The 13,907-nt window shown below is 37.3% G+C and overlaps 1 protein-coding gene across 5 annotated transcripts in view; it reads left to right on the top strand.

The window, feature by feature from the left end:
* mpp2b (MAGUK p55 scaffold protein 2b) overlaps positions 1 to 13,110 on the top strand; it is a 302,536-nt gene extending 289,426 nt beyond the window's left edge. For all 5 annotated transcript variants that reach the window (XM_059956557.1, XM_059956556.1, XM_059956559.1 and 2 more), the window contains one exon: positions 1,504 to 13,110. In XM_059956557.1, the coding sequence (XP_059812540.1) occupies positions 1,504 to 1,680 (177 nt within the window). In that variant the 3' untranslated portion in view covers positions 1,681 to 13,110. The remainder of the gene's footprint in view (positions 1 to 1,503) is intronic.
* Positions 13,111 to 13,907: the final 797 nt, after the last annotated feature.

Here is a 13,907-nt window from a genome sequence, read left to right as displayed (position 1 = left end):
GAGAGTGTTGCAAGTATGACTGTGGAGGAGGGTGTTTGTAAATTAAGACCTCAAACTTGTGGTCTCCAGGCACCAGTGACCCCATCTTCTGATACCTGGAGAACCTAGTGCAGGCATCTCAAAGTATTGGGAAGATACTGACGCTGTCTCTTGAAAATCCTCCAAATTCATTGGTTGGTTAGGTGAACCAACATCCGAGTCCTCCTAAGGCCAATGTCTGCAGCCTCAAGGCCCTAACTACATACAATTGATTTTTTAGGGCAAACCATATCATTCGTATACTCAGCACCTGGCTTTTTAGACACACTGCTCCAAGTTCTGAAGGGCTTACCAAGCAGGCAGAGGTAAAAGTTTCATGAGGTACTTTAATCCTTCTTGAAAAACTGCACTGATGCCTGGGAACCATTACTCCTTCTGACTGCTCCAAATGGAAAAAGGACATACAGATTGACACAAACGTTCAAGTGCACTCATTGGGAACATACTGAAACACAGCATAAATGATGGTAGGAATGCACCACCTCATCCTTCTTCAGAAGATTCTCTGAGCGAGAATCCACAGAACCAGAATGAAAGCAAGTCATCCTCAATCTTGAAGGAGGGTAGACAATAGATAGGTGCAGAAGTAGACCATTCGGCCCTTCAAGCCTGCACCGCCATTTTGAGATCATGGCTGATCATCAACTATCAATACCCGGTTCCTGCCTTGTCCCCATATCGCTTGATTCCCCTATCCACAAGATACTTATCTAGCTCCTTCTTGAAAGCATCCAGAGAATTGGCCTCCACTGCCTTCTGAGGCAGTGCATTCCAGACCCCCACAACTCTCTGGGAGAAGAAGTTTTTCCTTAACTCTGTCCTAAATGACCTACCCCTTATTCTCAAACCATGCCCTCTGGTACTGGACTCTCCCAGCATCTGGAACATATTTCCTGCCTCTATCTTGTCCAATCCCTCAATAATCTTATATGTTGCAGGATCTTGGAAGGATAACAAGAACATGAAGAAATACCACTGGTGATGAGAGAACTCAATGTTTTTTGAGAGAATATGTATAGGGAGCCTATTACAGCAATGTTGCATATTTGCAAATAACTATTGGATTTTTATTTCCCTGGTGCCAATGATATGAGACTGTTTGCAGTGCGGGTGAAAGGCATCAGCAGCAAGAATGGTCACTTCCATGCAAGCTGTCAGCCTGAAGCCTGGAAAGATGTTCCTGGGGGTTAGGTGGGAAGATACAAAAAGCTGCTGGAAAATTTATTGATTTCAGATATTAGGCATCAAAGCATTGTTATCTTGCTGGCCACACGATGCAATGAATGACTACACCTTTAACTCCACTTCGAAAGTCTGGATCCACTGACACATTTCTGTCTCGTAGTCCTTTATAATTTGTCTGCTAATCTATCATATTATGTATTGCAGAATAATTAGTGAGGCGGAACACGCACATTCCGCCGAAAAGCAAATAATTCCCAATCTACTTTTATTTACTTTAAGGATGCAGATTTGAAGAAAACGGTGGAAGAGAGCTCCCGCATTCAGCGAGCGTACAACCACTACTTCGATCACACCATTATAAATGATAATCTTGACAAAGCCTTCCAAAAGCTTCAGGCATCCATGGAGAAACTCTGCACAGAGCCCCAATGGGTACCAGTGAGCTGGGTCTACTAATGTTCTTCCAAAGGGTAGAGGAATATGTTTTACACAGAGTACCATTAACTTTGTAGAAAAAGTCCTTTAGAAGTAAAGAAGCATCATTTTGGATAATTCATAAGTGGGGCAACTAGTCATGCTTCCAACAAGTATATTGTGCCAATCTTTAATGAATCATAAATAAAAATGTTTTGAAAGGAAAGGATGGGAATTCTCCCAGGCCATCTTTATGATTTTATTTTTAAGCGATATAGGAACTAGGCATAGTTTTTGGACATCAGTGTCCAGTTTGGTGGTTTATGACAGATTCTGATAGATTAACAAGATTAAACAATACAGCTTTTGTGCTCTTTGCAGCTTTTCACCAGAAAAATAAACAACAAATCAACACATTGTTGGAAATCTGAGTCAAAACAGAAAATGCTGTAAAGTCTCTTAACTCAATGATCTAAAAGTCTTTCTCTCAGCACTGAATCTTCCTGATCCACTGGGATTTTCTAGCATTTTCAGATTTTATAAGCAATTGGCATTGTATACATTAGGGAAAATAATCATGGGTATGGGTTTTTAAAATATTGATTTTCTTTAAACTTATAATCTTTTATTTCATTTCAATGCCTTTTAAATTACTCTAAAGTGGACAGGTGTCAGAATTTGAATTGAAAGTTTATCCAGAATCAAACCTGAAATCATTGCCATTACTTTGGAAAGGATTCTTTAAAATCTGTCAAAATTTGTTTCATTTGTATGCTTATGTGAGATAGTTGAATGCTGTGGTCATTGTCTTCTGCCAATGACAACATACAGTATTTCTTAAGAGTAAATTCTGTATGTGAATACGGTATTATTCCTTAATACAGTTGTCAAAATTTAATTTTTCTGTTCAAAAAGACAAACAACTAACCATGCATACTGTATAGTGAAGGAGGTACTTTGTGTGTTTAAAGTACTCGTCCTAAGTTTTATCCCAAACTTTCCTACATTTGTGATTCTACAAATTGGACACAACTATATTGCTTTGGCCTAGCACTGGGAATTTGTTTTCTAACACTCTTATTCTCAAGGACTTTTTTCATTCAGACTTAACCTAATCATTACTAATTATATTATCTGTGGGAGAGTATCCCTTTTTAATGGTTCACTGGACTTTGTAACTAAAAAAAATTATTTGGACCTATCTTGTTTACTGTCTTTAAGTTCACTGCTCTAATTGTGATAAACAGAGTTTAGATTTTTTTAATTTAATATAATTTGGATATAAGTCATTCAGTGTGGTTATGCCTTTAACAAAATAACCAATTTTCTATCCCCATTGTGAATTTACAGTTTCAGAACAGTAATGATGTGTATTCACATCCTTAAAATCTGAGCTAAAATGGGACCGAGTTCAGCAACAGTTCATAAACATATTATAAAGGTTAACTAGAAGGTTATTGTGGGCTGCAAACATAACCCAGGTCATCAAGGTCAAAGTCTTGATATTAATTAAGCTTCTTCCCTTTATTTCTTAATAAAATATAACTAAGATGAAATTAGGACAGAAAATGAACTAAAAGCATCCAGGGCAAAATATTCCAAATCTGAAATTAAATAATAAAGTTTTGGAAATACTCAGCAATCAAGGATCATTTGTAATAGGAGAGACAACATTAATGTTTCAAGATTTAGATAAAATGTTGTTGACCTGAAAGGCTAATGCTGTACATCTCCCTTCACAATTGCTGCCTGATTTGCTAAGTATTTCTATCATTTCTGCATTTATTTCAAAATGCCTTTTTTGTTGGTGAATGTTTATTTGTTCAAATATTCCATCTGTTAATTTAATAAAGGACATTTCCATTGAACTCTTAGTACAGGTAGAATATTTATAGGGCTTTGTTTAATGTGCTTATAAATATACTCAAGAGATGTTCATCAATGTAAACACTTTAGATTATTAACATTATTCTCCTTTGCCTCTTTTTGCACCATGCAAGCAAGGCCATAATCAATTAGCAGGTAACAGAATCCATTGAGTTGTCAATTTGCTGAAAAAAGCAATGCTATACAAATCTATTCTTGGTCACTATTCTCACATGACATACGTGATACTTTCCTGTTCTGAATAGCGGTGATATCAGAAGTGGTATATAATGGGCATTGCACTTAGTATCATGCATACAGCATGCGATAATGGATACACTTCTACCCTAATGTTTTTTTTCTTCATAGAACGTAGGTATTAGTATCACCCAATTACCCCTGAATAGAGTAGCTTCCTGGCCATTTAAAAGTGCATCTAACAGTTAATCACCTTGGTGAATCCAGGGTCATGTCAAAGCCAGACCTGATAAATTTCCTTCCTTCCCTTAAAACTCTATCTAAAACCCTTAGTGAATGAGGTAGAGTTTTATGAAAATCCACCAGTTCAATGATTAACTTTACTGCCGCTAACTTTTGTTTGTAGATTTAGTTTAAGTGTTTAAATTTAAGCAATCAGGTTGCTCTACTGGGGTTGGAATCACTTCAGCAGCCCAGGTCTCTAGATACTGTGCTGTTAGTTATTGTGCTCCATATTAATGCAACAGTACATCCGAGATCATATACTTGCTCTATCTCTACTCAAGTTATAAAAAGAATAGCATTTCACCTTTTGGACCTGAAGTTAAACTTTGATAGATGATGAATTACAAAAGGTATTGCTCATCGTTAAATACCTGAATATCCTTTTAGACTGTTTTTGATGTATTTCTGATACTAGCCTATTGTAAAAAGATGTTGCTTCCTGTGATTTCAGATCAGGCCCATCTCTGTAGCTGATCAGTAACATAATGAAGATCATTTTTTAAATAAATCCCGAGAGGGTGCTTTTAAAATGTTGTTTTTTTAATTGTATTTTTAACTTTGTAACAGATTTAAAGAATATATATGTAACAAGAATTTATCAAAAGAAAAATATAGACTCAATATGAATTTCATTTGAAAAATATAGGAGAGATGGTATACAATTGCTGGAAGTGTACAATTACAGTAGATTGCGTTTTGCCAACACAAAACACATATACTCAAGTATGTATATAAAAAAATATTTTCGTTGATACTTTATACAACTGTGTATTTCATGTGAAGCCTGATCACAACCGATAAATAGAATTGTAGAAATTTGTGCTTCAGTGGTTTGACTTTAAGGGCAGAAGACAGAGGAAAGCATTGTGGAAAATTGTTTCCATTCATTCTTGAAGAGGTGTTTTTGGAGTAGGCAACTGGCTTGGTTCTAGAACAAAGGATTTTTAAAATTAAATTACATCATCCTACATTCCAAACTCATTACTTAGTCAGAAATGGGAGCCTAGTTTTCTTTAAGAAAAGGTGATGTCTTACAATCTTATTTCTGTGTCTTCTCAAAAATAATTAGGGAAATATATATTTTAAGACCTTACTGTATTAAATCATTACAGGTTTGGCATCCATATAATAAGGAAAATAGTTTCTAGGATTATTATTTTGAAGGGGAATTGTTGATGTATTTATCAACTCATTAATGTTCCTCTGATTGAAGCGGTGTTCCTAGATCTTGGTCCACTCTCTTTTTGGTGGCGTCTTTCTTAGCTCTGTTGTTTTTGGTTTCTGTGGTTCGTGGATTTCAGCTTTTAAATCACCAATGACAGTGATTCTCTGGAGTCCTTTCTCAAAACTCCAATCAATGCTCCATCTTCTCCTTTATATTAACCTATGTGGTTGGGCTTTATGTAAGTCTATTACTTTCTGTATCCAAGCACTAATTTCTTTACTCATCAAAGAACTTTACTCAATATTAAATGTGTTTAACTTATGTGATTAGGATATAAAGGTAATTTCATTCATAATTTTTCTATCGTGCAATTTTTTGAAGCTTTTTAAATACATGATTATACATAATTATACATGCCTGTGTCAAGTTGCCAAAAATATCCATGTGCTTAGGGATCAAGCATGTAACCGCCAATTCTTAGCCCACTGAGAGATTTGAAAATCCTTATGTTTACAATGCCCTATAACCATGATGTACTTCAATTAGAAAAGTGGTATAATCATTTTAGAGATGATTAAGGTTTATCAGTAGCACGTATTTCCCTTTATGATGTCATATTTCTCATTACTCTTAGAAATATCTTGAAGCTTAATCCTTTCGTTGCTGGATGAATCAGTTAAATTGGATTATACATATAAATTGTATTTTGAATTGTACAGATAAACAATTCAGGTACATGGCACCCTGTAAGAACCACACATGGATATTTCCTCTTTCCATAAAGCACTCTATTCTCCTTTCCTTAGGTTAATAATAATCATTTTTGACATATGTTTATTTTTTAAAGTTTGGAATCAAAGCTATGTTGCTCCATTTACCAAATTGTTCTGGAACACATGATCAGGAGAAGACCACGTAACAAAATAAGGCTGTCCAGCTATTTAGTGTGGTCAAGCTTGAAGCAGTTTTGAGGTCAATGAATACAATGAGCTTAAGGGGTTTTAGGTTTTTCTGGCTTTTTGCTGGGATTTCTGAAGAATTTTGGTGATGCCTTTCAAATAAGACCAAAAAAGTCTCAGATCGTTTCATGTCTTAATAAGTAACTTTGCAAGTATGTTGTCACATAAAGGAGGCCTTTGTGTCTTGTGTACAAACTGGAGCATCAAACAACAGATGAGCTTCACTTCTTAATGATCAATATATTGACTTATGGTAATTTCAATGAATACCAATAAATTGAAGAAACAGGCCAAAAAAAATCAAAAACAAACTTCAGATGCTGGATATCTGAAGTAAAAACAGAAAATACCAGAAACATTCAGCAGTTTGGACAGTGCCTGTCATAAGAGAAACAAACTCAAATTTTCAAGTTGAAAAACTGCATATCAGAACTGGGAACAAGAGATAACAAAGGGAATTTGAGGTTTCAGAGTGGTCTATAAGACATAGGAGCAGAATTAGGCCACTCAGCCCATCAAGTCTGTTCTGCCATTCCATCATGGCTGATTTATTATCCCTCTCAACCCCATTCTTCTGTCTTCTTCCTGTAACATTTGATACCCTGACTAACCAGGAATCTATCAACCTCTGCCATAAATACACCCAATGACTAGGCCTCCACAGCTGTCCATGGCAGTGAATTCCACAGATTCACAACTCTCTGGCTAAAGATATTCCTCCTCATCTCCATTTTAAATGGATGTCCCTCTATTCTGAGGCTGTGCCCTCTGAGCCTATACTCAACCACTATAGAACCCATCCTCTCCACATCCACTCTGTTTTGGTCTTTCAACATTCAATAGATTCAATGAAATACCCCCTTATTTTTCTAAACTCTATTGAGTACAGGCCCAGGGCCATCAAACACTCCTCATATGTTGACTCTTTCATTCCCAGAATCCTTCTCCTGAACCTTCTTTGGACCTTCTACGATGTCAGCACATCTTTTCCTAGATAAGAGGCATAAAACTGCTCACAATACTCCAAGTGCAGTCTGACCAATGCCTTATAAAGCCTCAGCATTACATCCTCACTCTTACATTCTAGTTCACTCCAAATGAATGCTAATATTGCATTCGCCTTCCTTACCACCAACTCAATCTGCAAGTTAATCTTTAGGGAATCCTGCACAAGGATGCCCAAGTCCCTTTGCACCTCTGATTTTTGAATTTTCTGCCCATTTAGAAAATAATCTATGCCTTTTTTCTTTCTACCAAAGCACATGACCATACACTTGGTTATGCTATATTCCATCTGCCACCCCTATACCCATTCTGCCAATCTGTCCAATTCCTTCTGCAGGCTCCCTGCTTCCTCAACACTACCTGCCCTTCCACCTATCTTTGTATCATCTGCAAACACCATCAATTCCATCATCCGAATCATTGACATATAATGTGAAAACAGCAATGGGAAGAAGGTGGTGGGAAGGATGGACAGAACAAAGAGAATATCTGTTGAAGAGGAAAATTAGGTGATATGGGGTAGTTGGAGGGTGATTATGCATTCAGTAGGTAATCTATGAACTGATTCTGTAAAAGGAAAAATGCTTCCCTTTGTAGTTGTTGTATGGTGCAATTTTTCCGTTGGCTTTCCTTACCAAAGATTTACCTAATGATACTGAACAGGGTTAAATTGAAGTGTAATAGATACAGATTGGTCTGTGTGACGTTTTCAGCTCCAAGAGATCACACTCTCAAAAAAACAATTATGGTCCAAGGTAATTTCAGAATTATTTGATGGTTAACTGTTAATTTTCTAACCTAGCGTCAGTATTCTCTGCAGCTCACCATACTGAATTTTTTGGTGAGTCATCAGAATGGAAATTCATCCTAAATATGTAACCTAATCAAAGTTGCAGCAGCAGTTGATAGGGTGGTTATGAAGTCATATGGTGTGTAGGTCTTCATTAGTCAGAAGCGAGTTCAAGAACTGCTCTATAAAACTCTAGTTAGACCAAACTTGGAGTTTTCTGTTCAGTTCTGGCCACCTCATTATCAGAAGAACATGGAAGCCTTAGCGTGCAGAAGAGATTTACCAGTGTGCTGTCTGGATTAGAGAACATATCTTATAAAGATAGATTCAGTGAGCTAGGTTTTTTCTCTTTGGAGTGAAGGAGGATGAAAGTTGACTTGATAGAGGTGTACAAGACAATAAGAGGCGTAGATCAAGTGGATAGCCAGAGACTTTTTGCCCGGGACAGACAGACTAATGCAAGAGAGTGTAACTTTAAGGTGTTGTGAGGAAAGTATAAGGTGAAAGTCAGAGGTAGGATTTTTACACAGAGAGTGGTAGGTACATAGAATGTGTTGGCAGGGGTGGTGATGGAGGCAGATACATTAGGAACATTTAAGAGACTCTTAGGCAAATGGATGAAACAAAAATGGAGATTATGTGGAACGGAAGGGTTAGATTGATCTTGGAGAAGGTTAAAGGGTTGGCACACCATCTTGGGCCAAAGAGCCTGTACTGTGCTATACTGCTCTATTTACAATGTTCTAATTACAACTGTAATTTGTGCCACTTCAGATTATTTAACAAAACACTTAGTTTTTAATGAATATGCTTAAGAGGTTGCAGATAAATATGTGCTGTGTTTGTATCACAGTCAAAGTAGGTCATGAATGTCCCAGTTTGACCCCTGACTAGATCCCAGATTCTTCCGTATTTTCTCTTCAAATCATGTATGCTGTACTCAAGGCAAAAATCCATAACACTGTAAGACATAAGAGTAGAATTAAGCCATTTGACCCATTTAGCCTGCTCTGCTGTTTCATCATGGCTGACTTATCCTGTTCAACGCCATTCTCCTGCCCTCTCCTCATAAGCTTTGATGCCTTTATTAATCAAGAACTTATTAACCTCAACTTTAAATATACACAATGATTTGACTTCCACAGCTGTATATGGCAATGAATTCCACAGATTCGCCACCCTCTGGCAAAATATATTTCTCCTGATCTCAGTCCTAAAGGAATGTTCTTCTATTCTGATGCTGTGCCTTCTGGTCCTTACTAGCCCACAACTGGAAACATCCTCTCCACGTCCACTTCATTAGGCCTTTCAATATTCAATCGGCTTCATCCATCCGTTTTACTTAATCAGAACTAAGCATTCACATATTCATATTGCTATGCATTTCATTTAAATGGGGTGTGCGTGCACTTACTGAATCAATATAGAAGTGCATTCACTAAATCAAAATAGCATTGCATTTCACTTCATTCACTTGATCAAATTGTCTATACATATGCCTATTTGCATAAATTAAATATATAGTGTGTTTGCTAAGGGAAATGCATAGATTCAGTAAAGGTCGAATTAGTTGATCATTGGCTTTATCAAAAAGTTTGTGGATTTCACTTCATCCAAAATGCACGGATTTCAAAGTTCCGAGTAAATTTATTCATCGCCATATAGCTGAGATTCATTTTCTTGCAAGAATCAATGAAAAACTTCACACAAAAATGGACAAGCAACCAATGTGCAAAAGACATTATGTAAACACAAAATAAAAACAAATAATAATGAAAGAAAGAAAGCTGAGAACATGAGTTCTGAGAGCCCTTGAAAGTGAGTCCATAGTTTGAGTTCAGTAATCAGTTCACTGTTGAGGTGAGTGAAGTTATTGATGCTGGTTCAAGAGCCTAATGGCTGAAAAGTAATAACTATTCCTGAAGCTGGTGGTGTGGGACCTAAGGCTCCTGTACCTCTTTTCACTCCACTTATCAAAATGTACATGCAGTGCCCTTAATTAAAATGTCTTAACATCTCATTAATGGAATTATACAATGCATTTAACTTAGACCTTGAGTAAAACTAAAACTAATGAAATGAAAAATGAGTTGTCTTAGCCAAATCCTGGAAGCTAGTAGACCTACTGTTGAAAATAAGCTTCCAAACCAGATATTCTAAAATTTTGAGGAATAGGATTAATTTAATTTTAAGACTAGAACATTGTTGTGCATTATAAAAAAATGTTCCTGATAGCTGCATCCCACACATAACTGCTCTATCAAGATGTTATTTAGAGCTATGAGGGAGAAAAATTAGGTATATATAAGTAGTATGTGATACACAGCAAATTGTATGTATTATACACATGTTGTAAGTATACATGATGAATAAATGCTTTACACACTGAAGGAGGTGCACATAGAAAGCACATAGATAGTTGTTGCTTAGCTGCTGTTTTCATGTTGCAAATTATCATTGCTGATTGACATTTTAGAGTTTGATGTGTGACATTCTTACACATTCCCAAAAGATGAATACAACTATAGACAGTAAGACCATAAGACATAGGAGCAGGATTAGGCCTCTCAGCCCCATCGAGTCTGCTCTGCCATTCCATCAGGGCTGATTTATCCCTCCTAACCCTATCTTCTCCCCCTTACCTTTGACACCCTTACTAACCAAGAACTCATAAACTTCTGTTTTAAGTATACTTAATGGCTTGGCTTCCACAGTCATCTGTAGCAATGGGTTCACCACACTCTGACTAAAAAAATTCCTTCTCATCTCTGTTCTAAATGGACATTCCTCTATTCTGAGGCTGTGTCTTCTGGTTCTACATACACCCATTATAGGAAACATCCTCTCCATATCCACTCTTTTTAGGCCTGTCAATTGATAGGTTTCAATGAGATACCTCCTTATTCTTCTACACTCCAGAGAATACAGGCCCAGAACCTTCAAACGCTCCTCATATATTAACCCTTTTATTCCCAGAATCATTCTCGTGAACTTCCTCTGTACCTTCTCCAATGCCAGCACATCGTTTCTTAGATAAGGGGTCCAAAATTGCTCACAATACTCGGAAGTGCAGTCTGACCAATGCCTTTTAAAGCCTCAGCATCACATCCTTGCTCTTATATTCTAGTCCTCTTGAAATGAATGCTAACAGTGTATTTGCCTTCCTCTCCACTGATTTAACCTGCAAGTTAACCTTTAGAGATTCCTCCCGTCCCTTTGCATCTCAGATTTTTGAATTTTCTCCCTATTTATTCTGTCTACCAAAGTGCATGACCATACGCTTCCCATTTGCATATTCCATCTGCCACTTCTTTGTCCATTCTCCTAAACTAAGTCCTGCAGACTCCCTTCTTCCTTAACAATATCTGTCCCTCCACCTACTTTGGAATCATCTGAAAGCTTGGCCTCAAAGCCATCAATTCTGTCATCCAAAACTTTGCCATATAACGTGAAATGAAGCAATCCTAATACTGACCCCTGCAGAACACCCGTTGTCACCAGCAGCCAGCCAGAATTGGTCCCCTTTATTCCAGCTCTTTGCCTTCCGCCAACCAGCCAATTTTCTATCCATGCTAGTATCTTTCCTGTAAATATCATGGGCTCTTATCTTGATAAGCAGCCTCATGTATTGTTCCTTGTTAAAGGCCTTTTGAAAATCCACTGACTCTCCTTTGTTATTTCCCTCAAAGAATTCCAACACATTTGTCAGGCAAGATTTTCCCTTAAGGAGACCATGCTGACCTTGTCTTATCATGTGTCTCCAAGTACCCAAAACCACATCTTTAACAATTGACTCCAAAATTTTCCCAGCCACTGAGGTCGGATTAACTGGTATATAAATTCCTTTCTTCCGCCTCCCTCCCTTCTTAAATAGTGGAGTGACATTTGCAATTTTCCAGTCCTCTGGAACCATTCCAGAATCTAGTGATTCTTGAAAGATCACTTCTAATGCCTCCACAATCTTTTCAGCTACCTCTTTCAGAAACCTGGGGTGTAGACCATCTGGTACAGGTGACTTATCTACCTTCAGACCTTTCAGCTTCCCACACACGTTCTTCTTAATAATAATAACTACACCCACTTCTGCCCCCAGACACTCAAATTTCTAGCATGCTGCTAGCATCTGCCACAGTGAAGACTAACACAAAATATTTAGTAAGTTTGTAAATCTAATACATCACAAGCCAGCAGATATGTTTATACAAAAATTTTGGAATCTACGGTTCTAAGGCATTATAAATGTTAATAGTTATCTTAGAACAAAATCATTATATTTTCTCCTGTTTATTGGATTTGTGATTTCTTTGTATCATACACATGCAATGACTAATCACATAATTTTTGCTACAAATAATATAAATATCTAAGGAAACCACCAATTACTTGGCTTTTTTTTATTTAGATATACATACACATAAAATACACTTCTCCACTTTAGTGTGGGGTTTTACAATGATGTTAACAATAGAAATTATAATCAAGCAGTGAATTTTGGATTATACATTTTCATCTTTTAAAGATACAGCAATTGTATATTACCTTTCATCCTCCTTTAATACTTCTTGCCTTCTCTATATGCTGAACTTTCTGTATGATGTACACACTGAAATTATTTGTATTCTGGTCTAGGTTTTACCTATATAAAAGAGGCAAGTCAAAATATTTTTCTTAGTAACAAATAATATGTAATGGGCTAATTATGCAGGTGAATATTAGTGAATGCTTCCTTGAAACTGTGGTTCATTTTTGTATCCATGTCTCAAAAGTTGTGAGCAGAATTTTTGTTAGTAGCTTTTTCTAAATTAAGTAAGGAAAGGTGTTCAAATTGGTCAAACCTTCACATTATATAAATGATAACATTGTGTGTATTATATACTTTATTGATGGTAAATTATATGACTTGCTGTGCTCGCTAAGCAATGGTATGTACCTTTACAAAAACGGAAAGAAAATTCATGTTGTCCATAAAGTTACTGTTGTGATTTACCTGTAATCATTTTTTAAATGTTTAGATTATCTATCGAATGATCACTGTTTAAACTGCAATATACTGTTATTACGCAATACTTCTCTGATATTTCCAGGTGTATTCCAAGAGTTAAAACTAGAGTTAATTGGTTTATTATTGAAGTCTGCAGTCTCACTGTTATTATTTACTGAAATATTTGTGTATATCTAATTTCAAATAATTAAATACAAATGATCAACAATATGTATTAAGTTTCTTATTCTACAGTATGAACAAACTGCTTGTGAAAGAAACAGCAGAATAACAACTGTTTTCTGATAGATTGGTCATTTCACCATAAGTGCTATTACCACTGAATGTTTTTCCTTCTTTGAAAAATATTGGAAATGCTAGAAGCACTTGGCAGGTCATGTGTCATCAGTGTTAGTTCCCATTGCTCCAGCTCCGGTTCCAGTTCCCATTGCTCCAGCTCCGGTTCCAGTTCCCATTGACTCCAGCTCCGGTTCCAGTTCTCATTGACTCCAGCTCCGGTTCCAGTTCCCATTGCTCTAGTTCTGGTTCCAGTTCCCATTGCTCCAGCTCCGGTTCCAGTTCTCATTGACTCCAGCTCCGGTTCCAGTTCCCATTGCTCCAGCTCCGGTTCCAGTTCTCATTGACTCCAGCTCCGGTTCCAGTTCTCATTGACTCCAGCTCCGGTTCCAGTTCTCATTGCTCTAGTTCCGGTTCCAGTTCCCATTGACTCCAGCTCTGGTTCCAGTTCCCATTGCTCCAGCTCCGGTTCCAGTTCCCATTGCTCCAGCTCCGGTTCCAGTTCTCATTGACTCCAGCTCCGGTTCCAGTTCCCATTGCTCCAGCTCCGGTTCCAGTTCTCATTGCTCCAGCTCCGGTTCCAGTTCTCATTGACTCCAGCTCCGGTTCCAGTTCTCATTGCTCTAGTTCCGGTTCCAGTTCCCATTGACTCCAGCTCTGGTTCCAGTTCCCATTGCTCCAGCTCCGGTTCCAGTTCCCATTGACTCCAGCTCTGGTTCCAGT

Source organism: Hypanus sabinus, chromosome X1, assembly GCF_030144855.1.
Source record: "Hypanus sabinus isolate sHypSab1 chromosome X1, sHypSab1.hap1, whole genome shotgun sequence".
NCBI classification, from domain to species: domain Eukaryota; kingdom Metazoa; phylum Chordata; class Chondrichthyes; order Myliobatiformes; family Dasyatidae; genus Hypanus; species Hypanus sabinus.
The sequence above is the reverse complement of the archived record's forward strand: the minus strand, read 5'-3'. Positions and strand labels throughout refer to the sequence as shown.